We start from the raw sequence: 13,978 nt of genomic DNA on the forward strand, positions 1-13,978 counted from the left end.
TATGAATAAGCAGGGGACTGGCAAGATGGCTCAGTGGGTAAAAGTGCTTGCTTGCTGCTGAGCCTCATAATCTGAGTGCCATCTCCAGAACATGGAGGATAGAGAACTGACCTCTGACTTCCACATGTGCCTTGTGGCACATGCACCTATAAACATGCATGTGCACACACACACACAATAAATAAAATGTAATAAAAAATTTGGGGGGATAGGGTCTTACTATGTATGTATCCTTGGCTGACCTAGAACTCGTTATATAGACCAGGCTGGTCTCAGAGAGATCTGCCTGCCTCTGTCTCCTGAGTGCTGGGATTAAAGGTATGCACCACCATGCCTGGCTAAAAATATGTTTTAAAAAACCAAGGTGAACAGTGCCTGACAAATCACAGCCAATGTTGTCCCTTTAAATGCTACAAGAACTCACACATGTGCACATGCATCTGTATACACAAGCATACCCATAAACACACACATAGAGAAAGGGGGTGGGGGAGAGAACAGGGAGGAGGAGGAAAGCCTGATCCACTGACCCCTACATATCAGAAGAAAACTACCAAAAACATTAAATTATTTTGAACTGGGTGGAAGGAAACTGTGCTGTAGATGTTATGAGTCATTCCAAAATGGTTTGTTGCAAATTAATATATCTTAAAAGAATAAATTGGTCCTGCTTAAACTCAGAAAACCATTTGGAGTCTTTTAAAACCAAAAGAGATGCCAAGGTGTTTCAAAAGGGCTGTCAGTATTCAATGTAGCAGGTTACCTCTGACTTAGTAAAAAAAGAAAATGATCTTTTAAATGAATCCATTACTAAGTGTTCATGACATATTAGGGCACTGAGAACTGTTTGAATAGGAGGGAAGTGTAGATAATTAGGATAGTTAGAGATCTGTTACTCTGTGAGTTTGCCAAAGAAATGATTCCTGCGTTCATTCTTCTGTATAATAGCTCTGCATGAGGCCCGTTCTAAGATGAGTCTCTGGAGGAGAGAAGGCCCATCCCAACTCTGGGGAGAAGGTCTGGGTTGGGAAGGAGGTGTTATACAGTTACTCTTCTGTTGCTGTGACAAACACTATGACCAAAGCACCTTAGGGCAAGAAAGGGTTAATTTGGCTTACACTTCCAGGTCACAGTCCATCACTGAGGAAGGAACCCAAGCAGGAACTTGAGGCAGAAACCATGGAGGACGTTGCTTGCTGGCTCCTCCACAGGCTCACCCTCAGCTAGCTTTCTTATACAGGCCAGGACCACCTGCCTAGGGAGTGGTGCTGGCCACAGCAGGCAGGGCTCTCCTGTATCAATTAACAGTCAAGACAATCCCCACAGACCTGCCCACAGACCAATCCCATCTGGGAAATCCCTCAATTGAGACTCTCTTCTCAAGTGACTCTCGGCTATGTGAAGCTGAGAATAAGCTAACCAGGACAGAGGTGTTGTAACTAGGATATTCAATGTCCTCTATAATAGTTTGAAAGGGAAATGTTACCCCACAAACTCCTATTTAAGCACTTGGTCCCCAGGTGGCTCTGTTTTGTGAGGTTGTAGAACCTTTAGGAGGTGGGGAAGTACATCACTGGAGGGTGGAGGGTAGAACTTTGAAAGTTACATCCAGTCCCGGTCTCTCTCCTTCTTGGTCCACCGTGGTGTGAACACAAACAATCTCCACCACACACTTACATCACCATAAACTGAGTTGCTTGGCCAGGCCATTCCTACAGTGACAGATTGACAGCCCCTGGAACCACAGCCAATATTAATCTTCTCTCCCTTAAGTTGTTTCTGTCGGGTATTTTGAACACAGCAATTCCAAAGTTACTAATATCTCCCCAAGTCTGAATTCCCAACCATGGCACTACTGAGAAGAGGTGGGGTCCAGGAAAAGGCCTTTAGGTCATTGTGAGGGGTGTCTTTGAAGGAATAACGGTACCCCAACTAACTCCTCTTTCTCTCTGGCTGGCTCACCGTGACAGAAATGATTTTGCTCTATCATGCCCTTCTGTAGCGATGTTCATCCTCACCACAGGTTCGACATAGTGGAGCTAACATTAAAGAAGTGTGGACTGAGATCTCCAAAATGGTCAGCCCAAAGAAACCTTTCTTCTGTATAAGTTGATTGTCTCCAATATATGTTACAGTATCAAAAAGTAGTCTAAGTGGAAGTAAATATTTTAAACTGATAAACTGCCACAGCATACCTTATGTCTGGTACATAAGGCCCTGGATTCCAGCCCCAGCCCCCCAAACAGAAACAAAGAGAAAAAGGAGTTTCCTTTATTTAAGAGAGAGATTTCTAGTTGTTACTTAAAAAAAAATCTAAGCATACAAGAAGTAAGGTCAGGGCACAGGGAGAATCTAAAAGCGACTTTTTTCCTATAGAAGGATGGTAGAGGGACTGGTCTTGGGGGGGTGGGCACTTGCCTCTGTCCTCAGCTGTGGGGCACAAGGCCAGTCATACCCTCCTCTTCACTACACTAGCTCACAGACTAGCTGTTGGGATTCCATTAGACTGAGGAAGTCGTTCTTTAATGAGATAAAGTGTTTGAGCACTGTGAACACGTCCTTTATTTTTAGATGTGTTTGAGTGATGCAGTAATTGGGGGGGGGTATTTTCTGATTTTCCAGGCAAATTTAATAAACACATTAGTTCTGGTAAACAGAATGCAGTGAAATGAATGTACCGGATATGGAGTTACTTTATAAAGAAATAAGATTTAGCTCCTCCTTTATTCCTCTCCCCAGGACTGCAGACAACCTTGGCATCCCAACTCCCAGGGTGATAATCTGAAATAGGAGCCATTACGTCAGCATCCCCCTTTCCCTGGGAACCTCAGCCTGGGTCTATAAGAGGGGAGACTGGCAGAGTGGGACAGGATGTAGTGGCCAAAAAAATGACCAATTTGTGACTCTGAGTCATGAATTGTCATAATTGGAAGGCAGACAGAGTGTGCTGCTGCTGTTGTTGCTGTCGTCTCTAAAAGGTTTGGAAATTAAAATAATGGGCTTCTAAAAGAAGAGCTGTGGGGGGCCTTGCCTAATGGCCCACACACCCCGACATAGACTGACCAGTGGTGAGAACAAAACATCACCTGCATTCCCTCCCTCAAGCCAAAGAGGGGGTTGAGAAAGGGCTCCCAAGAGAGCTGCCCACAGAATGAGGGAGAAAGGATGACATGCTGGAAATGAATAGCTATGTAACTACAAAGCAAATCACAGGGCTAGGGGTGTATGAGTCAGGAGATGAGCACCTGCCTAGAATCCCCCAGTGAGGGGCTGGGATGTTGCTCGGTGGTAGAGCACCTGCCTAGAATCCCCCAGTGAGGGGCTGGGGGCTGGCTTGGTGGTAGAGCCCCTGCTTAGAATACCCCAGTGAGGGGCTGGGGCATGGCTCAGAGGTAGAACACCTGCCTAGAATTGCCCTGTGAGAGACTGGGGGCATTTGCTTGTTGAATTTTTTTTCTCCAAAAAAGTAGTGTTTTGTCTTTGTAAAAAAAAAAAAAAAAAAAAAAAAATTATGTTATGTATATGTGTCTGTGTACCTGAGTGTATATATGTGTGCCATATACAGGTAGGTGCACATGGGGCCATAAGAAATCATCAGATCTTCTGGAGCTGGAGTTATAGGCAACTGTGAGCCATCTGATGTGGGTGCTAGCAACAGGACCCAGGTCCTCTTCAAGAACAGCAAGTGCTCTTAACCACTGAGCCATCTCTCCAGTACCCACAATGTCTTTTCCCAATACAAAGATACTTTATTGTATGAAATGAAAAGAACAAAATATCTAAATAGGTGTGGCCAAGGGCATTTGTCACTGCTCAATTAAACTTAGTCTATAATGCCCAGGAGACCAGTTGACCAGCCAGTGTCACTCACTTGCAGACTCCCAAGCCAATTAAAGACTTGTCTCAAAAAACAAGGTGGATGGGGTCTAAGAAATGACAGCCAAGATTGTTTCCTGCCCCCCCCACACACACTCCTTCTGAAATTCACTTTGTATTGATAGCTGCCCTTCTTGGGTTTCTGTGGCTCTATGGTGTGTCCCTCCCATCTCCTACCAGTAGTCCTACTTCCTGTGCTGCAGATAATCAAGGCCTGGTAAGGTATCTCTAGTCTCACATTATACCCTCCACAGGTAAGTTCATTCTTCCTCAGGTTTTAGGAGAGTTAAGATTTATTTGATCCTTTAATTAAGTTTATGTACCTGTGTATGTACACATGAATGCAGTACCCACAGAGGCCAGAGAGGGCTTCAGATCCCCTGGAGCTGGAGTTTCAGATTGGTGCCATGTGGGTGCTGGGATTGGAACTCAGGTCCTCTGCAAGATCAGCAAAGGCTCTTAACTGCTGTACCACCTCTCCAGCCGTTGCTCAGGTTTTGATAACTCCCACCATGATTCACCCATTTGTTCCCCCTAGCTTGTCTTCAGACCCGAATGTTGTCTTGACATCCCCCTCCCACCCAGAGTCCTCCTAATACCATGGTCATCCCCATCTGGTTCTTAGCAAGAACATGTTGGGTTGGCACTGACCTTTGAACTCCCAACTCCTCTGACCAGTTTGCAGCCACATTCATTAAGCTTGCTTCCTAGAGCTCTCTCAGATTCATCCACAGCTCTGTAATCCAGTGCACAGAGTTGGACACTGTACAAATGTAACCCTTATCATACATATAAGCGTACCCCAGGAGGCATGTTACTTATAGTCTGTTCTATGAAAATACTTTACCAACTCAACTCAACTTTGCCTTTCGGTTTCTCCAAGTCTTTTTCCAACCTGCAGCTCCAGTGATCTCATTAAAATGCAAATCAGATCAAGTTGTTCTTTTGCATAACTGTTCTTAGGGCCAGGCCTGGCCAGCATCTCCCTGAGTCATCATCACCCATGATGCTTCTTATTCCTGGCTGACCCTTTCCTAGATCTGTGTGTGTATGCACATGTGAGTGTGCCTGGCACACACAGAGGCCAGAGAAGGACCTCGGGTGTCCTGCTCTATCACTCCCCAACTTATTCCCTCGTGACAGGTCTGTCACTGAACCTGGAGCCAGCAGGCAGCCATCAGCCCCAGGGATCCTCAGAAGCCATTAGAGTTATATGTGTACCCCAGCTTTTTACATGGGTGCTAGAGATTTGAACTCAAGTCCTCAGGCTTGCAAGGCAAGTGCTCTTATTCACTGAGCCACCCCCCAGCCCCTCTCCTACATCTGCATCATCCAATCACTCAGTCACTTGGGGGGAGGTGAGCCCTTCTCCCACCTCTAGAGTCAGGATTCTTCTCATTGGTTGACAGCTCATGTCCTCCAAGAGACTGCCCTATCTTCCACCAGAAGTGTACCCCCCTCACCTCAAAATCCCTCTCCCCGTGGTGGCAAACATCATCTGTGTCTGATGTTCAGCATTCATTTTTGTGAATCTGTTTCTGCCTTCCATGAATGTCAGCATCAGAAGAGCAGAGTGGTCCTTCTAAGGCACCTTTAGCTACTGAGGAATCTCCAACAAAAAGAAGAGCCAGTGTCTGTAGGTATTTGCTGGAGTGAATTACAGATGATGAGGCCCTAATACAACAATTTTGCCATTCATTCAAGAAATCATTGTCCAGGCTATACAGGGAGTTAGAGACCAGTCTGACTCAAAGGAAAGGGAGAGACTGCTGAGAATGAAAGTCAGACCTACTTGCACAACATGCACCTTACCTACGAGCTACCTCCCCAGCCCTTAAAACCTTTTCTTAAAGCATGGTGGCGCATGCCTTTAATCCCAGCACTAGGAGGCAGAGACAGGCGGATCTCTGTGAGTTCAAGGCCAGCCTGGTCTACATAGTGAGTTCCAGGACAGCTGGGGCTACAGGGAGACCCCATCTCAACAAGACCAAAAAAAAAAAACAAAACCTTTTCTTAACAAACTGAAACTTTGCTTCAAGAAAAATATAAGAGAGCGAGAGAAGTAGAGGGGGAGGGAGGGAGGGAGGGAGGGAGAAAAAAAAGAAAAAAGGTCCCCCTCACTTTCCACTACCTGACCCTTAGATATACAGTTATAAGGATGTTTTTTTCCTTCCCATTTCCATTCATGTTTCTTAATATAATCATTCAGGTTTAGCTTTGAGCTTTTCTTTTTTCTTTTTTTTTTTTAATACCTTGACTAAAACCCAGGTGTGGTGGCTCACACCTATAATCCCAGTGCTCAGGAGGCAGAGGCAGGAGGATGCAGTGAGGTAAAGTCTAGCCTGGGCTACAGAACAAGAACATATTCAAAGAAAACAGAAAGAAAGGGGGGAAAGATAGTCAACAGTCCAGGAGGAAGAGACAGGAAGATTTTATTCCCTGGGGAACACTCACAAACAACATTTAGAAGATTTGACTAAAATAAAATTTTAAACTATTAAAATCCCAACAATGGCTGTCTCTTTCACCTCCAAGTGATTTTCCTGTTAGAAATCAAATCAGGAAAGGATCTGGGTTCTGGGAGGAAGCCCAGAGCAGGTCCCAGGCTCTCGAAGTGCTGGTGCTGTGGCTCCAGTCCAGTTTCATGTCGTGTCCAACTCTGAAACATGGCTGTCAAGCTTTGCCCCCGGGATGGACCTGGGTCCACAAGCCGGATAAACTCAGCATCCGGAAACGTCCTTCACTTTGTTCTTTCTCTGGTATCTTGTGTCCTTGGGATCAAAGCCTTTTTCCCTGGCACCAAATAGAGCCCAGTGTGGGGTTCTGGCGACGTAATCCAGTGCACTGAAGGTCTCTGACCCACCGCTCTTGTTGTACTGCAGGACCAGCTCCTGGAAGCGGGTATAATCAATCCACGTCCACCATTCTCCACTGATCTTAAACTGCAAGGAAAGTTGTCGGGTCAGAAGTAAAAATATACACAGGAAAAAGAAAGATCAAATACATACCAAGAAGTCCTCAAGGCTAGGGGTGTGGCTCAATGGATAGAGGGCTTGCCTACACACATGAATCCCTGGGTTCATTTCCATCATCCCATAAATTGGTGCACATCTGTAATTCCAGCACTCAAGAGGTGTGGAGGAGGATCAAGAGTTCAAGCTGTAATTCCAGCACTCAAGAGGTGGAGGCCGGAGGATCAAGAGTTCAAGGCCAAGGGGCTGGAGAGATGGCTCAGCAGTTAAGAGCACTGACTGCTCTTGCAGAGGACCTGGGTTTGATTCCCAGCACCCACATGGCGACTACAAACCGTCCTTAACTCCAGTTCCAGGGGAATCCAAAGCCCTCTTCTGACCTGTAGGGCATTGCACGACATGGGTGCACTCACATACATGCAGGCAATACACTCATACACATAACATAAAAATAATAAATAAAATATTTTAAAAAAAAGAGTTCAAGGCCAGCTCAAGCTACATGAGACCCTGGCTCAAAAATGTTTAAACTCTGATTAGTTTAGATTTATCTTACTTTTACTTTATGATATGAGAGTGTGCCTATATGAATGTATGTGCACGCCTGGTGTTCAGAGGTCAGAAAAGGACATTCCATTCCCTGGAACTGGAATTACTAGCTTTTGTGAGCCAGCATATGGGTACTGAGAATCAAACCTGGGTCCTCTGCAAGAGCAACAAATGCTCTTTAACTGATGAATCATCTCTCTAGCCCCCTAAAAAAATTTTTTTTTAAATCACAAATAAGTCTAGTTTCTCCAATCATGTTACAACTCTTCTGTTTCCAGTGTGGTTGTGTCCCACAGGGAGAGTTTCTTGAAGATTACACTGCATCGTGCCTGAAAAGCCCAAATGCTAAATAAAGAATACTTCCTGAAATGGGCACAGCAGCTCATGCCTATAATCCCAGACCCCTTAGAGATAAGAGGATCAAGAGAATCAGAGGCCAGCCTGCGCCACTTAGCACTGAAAAGAAAAGGAGGCAGGGAGGGCAACCTCCTTGAACTGGAAATCAAGTTTTCCTTCAGCAATATCTCCGCAAATGGCTGCAGATCATTAACATTTGGTGTAAACTAACTCTAATTTCCCCTGCTGTGGCTGCTTTTTATCTGGTATGGATTTCTCTGTTAGCAGAACTAGCAGAGGACTTTTTATTGCTAAACTTTGCTTGAGTTATGAGAAAACCCTTAATCAATGTCTTCTAATTCTGAGACACTGTCCCTAGCTTTTCTGTCCTAACGTGCCTACGATATCTCATTAGTAGAAAGCCTTGTTAAGAATTTCAATTCAATAACGGGGAATAATCCAGTTTGCACTCTCTTAAGCAAATTGCTTCTCAAACCTCACTGTAGAATGAAGAGAACAGAGAGGCAGCTGATGAGACCCCAAGGAAATATTCATTCTGTAGCAAAGGCCTTTCATTCAAAACATCTGTCTGGCACTTGTTTGTGTAAATGTTTGTATAAATGTAAAACTAGTATGTTGCACCATGACTTGTAAATAGAGAAGCACTTCTGTTACACCACAGTGTTTAAAAGAACAAAAACAAACAAACTCCAAACCACAGCTGGGTGGCACACACTTGTAGTGCCAATACTTGGGAGGATGAGGCAGTGAAAGCCTGTCTCAAAACGGGGCTGGAGAGATGACTCAGGGTTTAAGAGAGTGTACTGAGCTTGTGGAAGACCCAAGTTCAGTTTCCAGACCCACATGGCAGCTCTCGTAACCACCTACAAACTCCAGCTCTAGAGAATCTGATGCCCTCTCTGACTTCTGTGAGCACTGCATACACACACACACACACACACACACACACACACACACAAATAAATAACTCAATAAAATAATAAATCTGTAAAACAACAGCAAAAAGCCTGATTAACTCTGTTATAGTTGAAAAGAGTCCTAAAAATGGAAAAATATAGTTTCCTGGAGTTAGGATAAGATATGCTGAATTTTAACGACACCTGGTTTTACAACCAACAGTTAAGAGCTTTCTAGGGGAAAATGCCAAATGCATGTAAGAGCTTAATTAGCCTGCCTGTGAATTATGAGTTCTCCTTCTGCTAGGACCATTCTTTGAAATGGTGCCCTGAGGCTTTCTGCATTTTATAGCTTTTCCCTCTGAAGACTGACTGTACACAAGTGCTCTCCAGTACTGTGATAGAAACATCTTTCTAGCTAGGTATGGAGGCACACATCTGTAATCCCAGCTCTCTGGAGGAAGAGGCTGAATGATGAAGAGTTCAAGGCCATCCTTGACTACACAAGACCCCGTCTCAAAAGGAAGGAAAAAAAGAGTTGGGGAGATGGCTTAGCAGTTAAGAATGTTACTGCTCTTCCAGAGGACCCAATTTTGTTTTCTAGCACCCACATCTAGCAGTCACAACCATCTGCAACTCCAGCTCCCGGGTATTCAAGGCCCTCTTCTGGCTCCATAGGCACCTGCACTTATATGCACATACACATATAGACAGGCAGACATGCATATGCATAATTAAAAATAAACCTTTTTTTAAAAGCACAAAAAACAGCCAGGCGTGGTGGTGCATGCCTTTAATCCCAGCACTTGGGAGGCAGAGGCAGAGGCAGGCAGATCTCTGTGAGTTCAAGGCCAGCCTGGTCTACATAGTGAGTTCCAGGACAGCTGGGGCTACAGGGAGACCCTGTCTCAAAAAAAAAAAAAAAAGCACATAAACAAAATAAAAAAAGGATAACTTGCCATAGATAGTCTAAGAGACCAAAGGATGTGCTTAGACTAGAGCAATAAACCAAATTTTTTAGCCCAGCCTACAGTTAAAAAAAAAAAAATCAATCTATGCACACACACACACCCATGAAACACAACAACCCACACACTGCATCTCATCTGTAAGAATCGCTGACGCAGCCCAAATGTACTTTGCAAACTCTGTGCTGGAGTCCTTGCTAACAGTCTTCTAAAACTCTACTCTGGTTTAAAGTGGAAGAAACCAGTTTCACAAATATGACCATTTTAAGCTAGGAACTGAGCAATGACAACTCTGAGTCCCAGGCTCTAAGGACACAAGCTGATGTAACTTGTGGTTGGGTGAACTGGTTCCCTTGGGCCACTGTGAGAAATGCTGCAGACTGGGTGTTCAGCAGAAGAACTCCAGAACCACTCTGGAGGCTGAAGCCTAAGACCACATCCCTGCAGTCTGGCTTTTAGGGAGGGTTATTGTGCTTGATGGTTTTGTCAACCTAACACAAACAGAGTCACCTGGGAAGAGGGACCCTCAATTGAGGAACTTCCTCCAATGGATTGGCTGTGGCCATGTTTGTGAGTCACTTAATTGCTGATTGATGGAAGAGGGCTAAGCCCACTGTGGGCAGGACCACCCCTAGGCAGGTACCTGGGCTGTATAAGAAAGGTAGCTGAGGGGCTGGAGAGATAGCTTGGCAGTTAAGCACATGGAATGCTCTTGCAGAGGACCCAGCTCGATTCCCAGCACTTATATGGTAGCTAACAACTGTCCATAACTCCAGTTCCAGGGGAATTCAATGCCCTGTTCTGACCTCCAGGGGCACTGCACAACATGGGTGCACTTACATACATATAGGTTCATAAACATACACATAAAAAATAATTTTTTTTATAAGCTGGGCATGGTGGCGCATGCCTGTAGTCCCAGCACTTGGGAGGCAGAGGCAGGTGGATCTCTGAGTTCAAAGGCAGCCTGGTCTACATAGTGAGTTCCAGACCAGCTGGGGCTACAGGGAGACCCTGTTTCAAAAAGACCAAAAATAAATAAATACATTTTTTTTAAAAAGGTAGCTGAGCAAGTCAGGGGGAGCAAGCCAGTAGCAGTGTTCCTCTATGATTCCTGCTTCATTTCCAACCTCCAGGCTCCTGCCCTGGTTTCCCTTGATGACGGACTGTGATACGGAAGTGTAAGCCAAATAACCTCTTTCCTTTCAAAGCTGTTTTTTGGTCATGGAGTTTATCACAGCAACAGAAAGCAAACTAGAATGGCTGTCTTACTGGTTGGCTACCTTCCTTTTACAACATGGACTTTTCTCCTTTTCTACAAACTGCCCTGTGTCTCTCCTCCTGAGACTGCTAATTCTATCAGATCAGGGAGGGCCCCATTCTCTTAGCCCCAAGCAACCTCAATCACTGCCTTGAAGCCCCTTCTGTGAATACAGCCAATCTGGAGGTGGGGGAGTTAGAAACTTGACATATAAGATTATAGGGTATGAGGGGCAGGGACACAAAATTCAGTCCAAAGCAGTCAGTGACTCTGAAATCAGTGCTGAGCCACCAGGCTCCAAGGATAAAACTGAATTTTTACACGCTACTCAAGACAATTTGAGAATAAAAATACTCAGTAAATGTAGCACAGAAAAGTCAAACTGTTTCATGCAAAAGAGAAGATACTAAAAGGACAGCGTGTAGCATGAATGACACACAAACCATGCGGGAAGACAGCTGTGTAAACAGAGAAATGAGGCCCCAGATCTCAGGGTATGAGGGCAAGTGTCCAGAGACAGGGGCCATCCGGCAGCAGGGATTCCCCAAACCCCAGAAGGGGCAGAGGTAAATCTATGCAAACAAGCTCAAAAGGTCATGGATGATCTTAAGGACACAAGGGGGATGAGGCATGGACCCAAATGGACAGCCAGGTTGCTCAGAGCAGGGCATGGAACCAGACGTGCCGGGAGTGCACTCGCTATCAGGAACAATCCAACAACCAGTTCTCGCTTTTTCATCTTCACAGAGAAAATTTCCAAACCACATATTGACAGCATAGGCGCTTTATCATTATAAATGTTCTAAAAGAGTCTGTTAAAGCTCTGGAGGCGCACGTCTTTAATCCCAGCACTCTGGAGGCAGAGGCAGGTGAATCTCTTGTGATTTTAAGGCTGACCTGGTCTACATAGTGAGTTCCAGGCCAGCGAGGGTTACAATAGTGAGCCTCTGTCTCAAAAAATCAAATTCTATTAAGATAGTTTAGCTGAGGTCTAATACCATGAGCTAAAATGATGACCCTAATCTATGAATGTATTATTTATTTTACTATTTAAAAAAATTTTAGTACCTTTACTTGGGGGGGGGCTGCCACCAAATGTGTGAAGTCAGAAGACAACCTGTGGGAGTTGCTTCTCTCCTTCCAACATGGGGTCCCAAGACTCAAACTCAGGTCTTCAGCTTTGCAGCAAAGGCAGTTACCCCCCTGAATCACCTCACTAGTCCATGATTATTTTCAGATAAAAGCTCTTGGGGTTCCTTTTCACTTGTGACTGTCTTTGTATAATGCTAAGAAAGCAGTTCCCTCTGGCCCCTGGGGCTGGCAGAGTCTCTCAGGAGCCCTGGCAGAGATGAGTCAGTCTCCTGAAGACAGACTGATTGATTGACAACTGGATGTTTGGTGACTCTGACCTTAATGATTTAAGGTGACCTCACCCAGCTGTAAGCCCAGAGGGATGAGAAGAGATCACATGACAGGAGGTTGGCCCACATTCCTACCTCCTTTCCTATACACTGGTGTACAGAACAGAGATGTGATCAGGGAATGACGGGATATGTGCACCTCAGCACCGTGAAGAGAAGACAGAAGACACAGCCGGAAATGATTGAATGACTTCAATTTCCCTGGGGCTGGGCTACTGGACTGTTCCTCACAGCAGTGGCCACCCATGTATCAGAACAGAGAACTCACTGGAACACTGCAGCAGTTTAAAATTCAGAAGGAAATGCCATTGCTGGATATTGCACTGCTGGGTTGAGAGAACTCACAGCTTCCAAATTGGCCATGTGGCGTCCTTTTGATTACCTCATGGCGACTAGAACTGTGGAGTGACTCTTTCAACCCACAGTTCTCATGAAAAGAAATTCTGGAAGCATCATGACTGAGAGCTTCCAAACATTTCTATGAGGGGGGTTTTCTGTGCTATGCATTCTAAGTATAATCAATCAACCAATCTCTCCATCTTCTCTCCCTCCTCTCCCTCCTCTCTCTCTCTCTCTCCCCCCCTCCTCCCTTTCCCTCCCTCCCTCCTTCCTTTCTCTTTTTGAGCCTGGAGCTTTCTGTGTAGACCAGGCTGGCCTTGAACACACAGAGAGCCTTCTGCTGGGATTCCTGGCATGCGCTACCACGCTGGGCTCAAAGCAGAGCCTCACCCAATGTGGACCCCACAGTCTACCACCTGGATCCTTAGTGAACCTTAGTTCTGATATCATCAAAGTCAATTCTACCCAGGCAGATCAATAAAAACAATTATACAAATGCTTTTGTGAAGGGCCCAATACATCTGTCTCTGCTACCCCAGCTCTGGGATTATAAGTGTGCACTACCACGCCCAGCTTTTTATACATGAGAGCCGGGGAGCAAACTTAGGTTGGTTTTCATTGTCAGATTCACACAACCTGGAATCACCTAGCAAAAGACTCTCAGAGAGGGGTCTGCCCAGGTTAGGTTGGTCTGTGGGTATATGTGTGGGAGATTGTCTCAACTGTTAATTGATGTGGAAGAACCAGCCTGAAAACAGGTGGCACCATTCCCTGGGGTGAGGTCTGGACTGCATAAGGAAGGAGAAAGCTGGCTTCACTAAGTAAGCATCTGTTCTCTCTCTGTTCTTGACTATGGGTGTGACGTGACCAGCTGCTTCAAGTTCCCGCCTCAACTTCCCTGCAATGATGGGCTGAGATCTGGAACTGTGAGCTTAAATAATCCCTTTCTCCCTGAAGTTGCTCTTTGTCCAGGTGTTTTATCACCTCAACAGAAAAGAAACTAGAATACAGACCTTCCTGTAATAAAGAGAGGGGAAATAAAGAGGAAACAGAAGGGGCAGGAAGGGTGGGGCAGCACAGCTGGACTCCTTACCTTTTTGTGTGCAACCAGGAGGCAGTTGGAATGCTCGTGTTCACATGCGATTTCATAGTCAGGCATCAGATCCACCAGCTCACGGACAAACCGCACCACTTCCTCGTGCCAGGGCACATTGGCCATGGTGAGGTTGCTTGCTGAGCTCTCTCCACAGTATGTCACACCCTGTGGGAACCACAGCAGTCAGGGATGGTTACAGGCCTGTCTGAGGGTGACAGCATGTGATGGTAAATCTTCTCTGTC

The 13,978-nt window shown here is 45.4% G+C and overlaps 1 protein-coding gene across 1 annotated transcript in view; it reads right to left on the reverse strand.

The window, feature by feature from the left end:
* Positions 1-6,291: 6,291 nt before the first annotated feature.
* LOC103738938 (S-adenosyl-L-methionine-dependent tRNA 4-demethylwyosine synthase) overlaps positions 6,292-13,978 on the reverse strand; it is a 109,021-nt gene continuing 101,334 nt past the window's right edge. The window contains exons 15-16 of the mRNA XM_008839139.3: positions 13,733-13,900; positions 6,292-6,818 (exon numbers count right to left, since the gene is read on the reverse strand). Of these exons, the coding sequence (XP_008837361.1) occupies positions 6,597-6,818; positions 13,733-13,900 (390 nt within the window). The 3' untranslated portion in view covers positions 6,292-6,596. The remainder of the gene's footprint in view (positions 6,819-13,732; positions 13,901-13,978) is intronic.

The sequence above is a fragment of the Nannospalax galili genome, unplaced genomic scaffold, assembly GCF_000622305.1.
Source record: "Nannospalax galili isolate Female #2095 unplaced genomic scaffold, S.galili_v1.0 scaffold899, whole genome shotgun sequence".
Classification (NCBI taxonomy): domain Eukaryota; kingdom Metazoa; phylum Chordata; class Mammalia; order Rodentia; family Spalacidae; genus Nannospalax; species Nannospalax galili.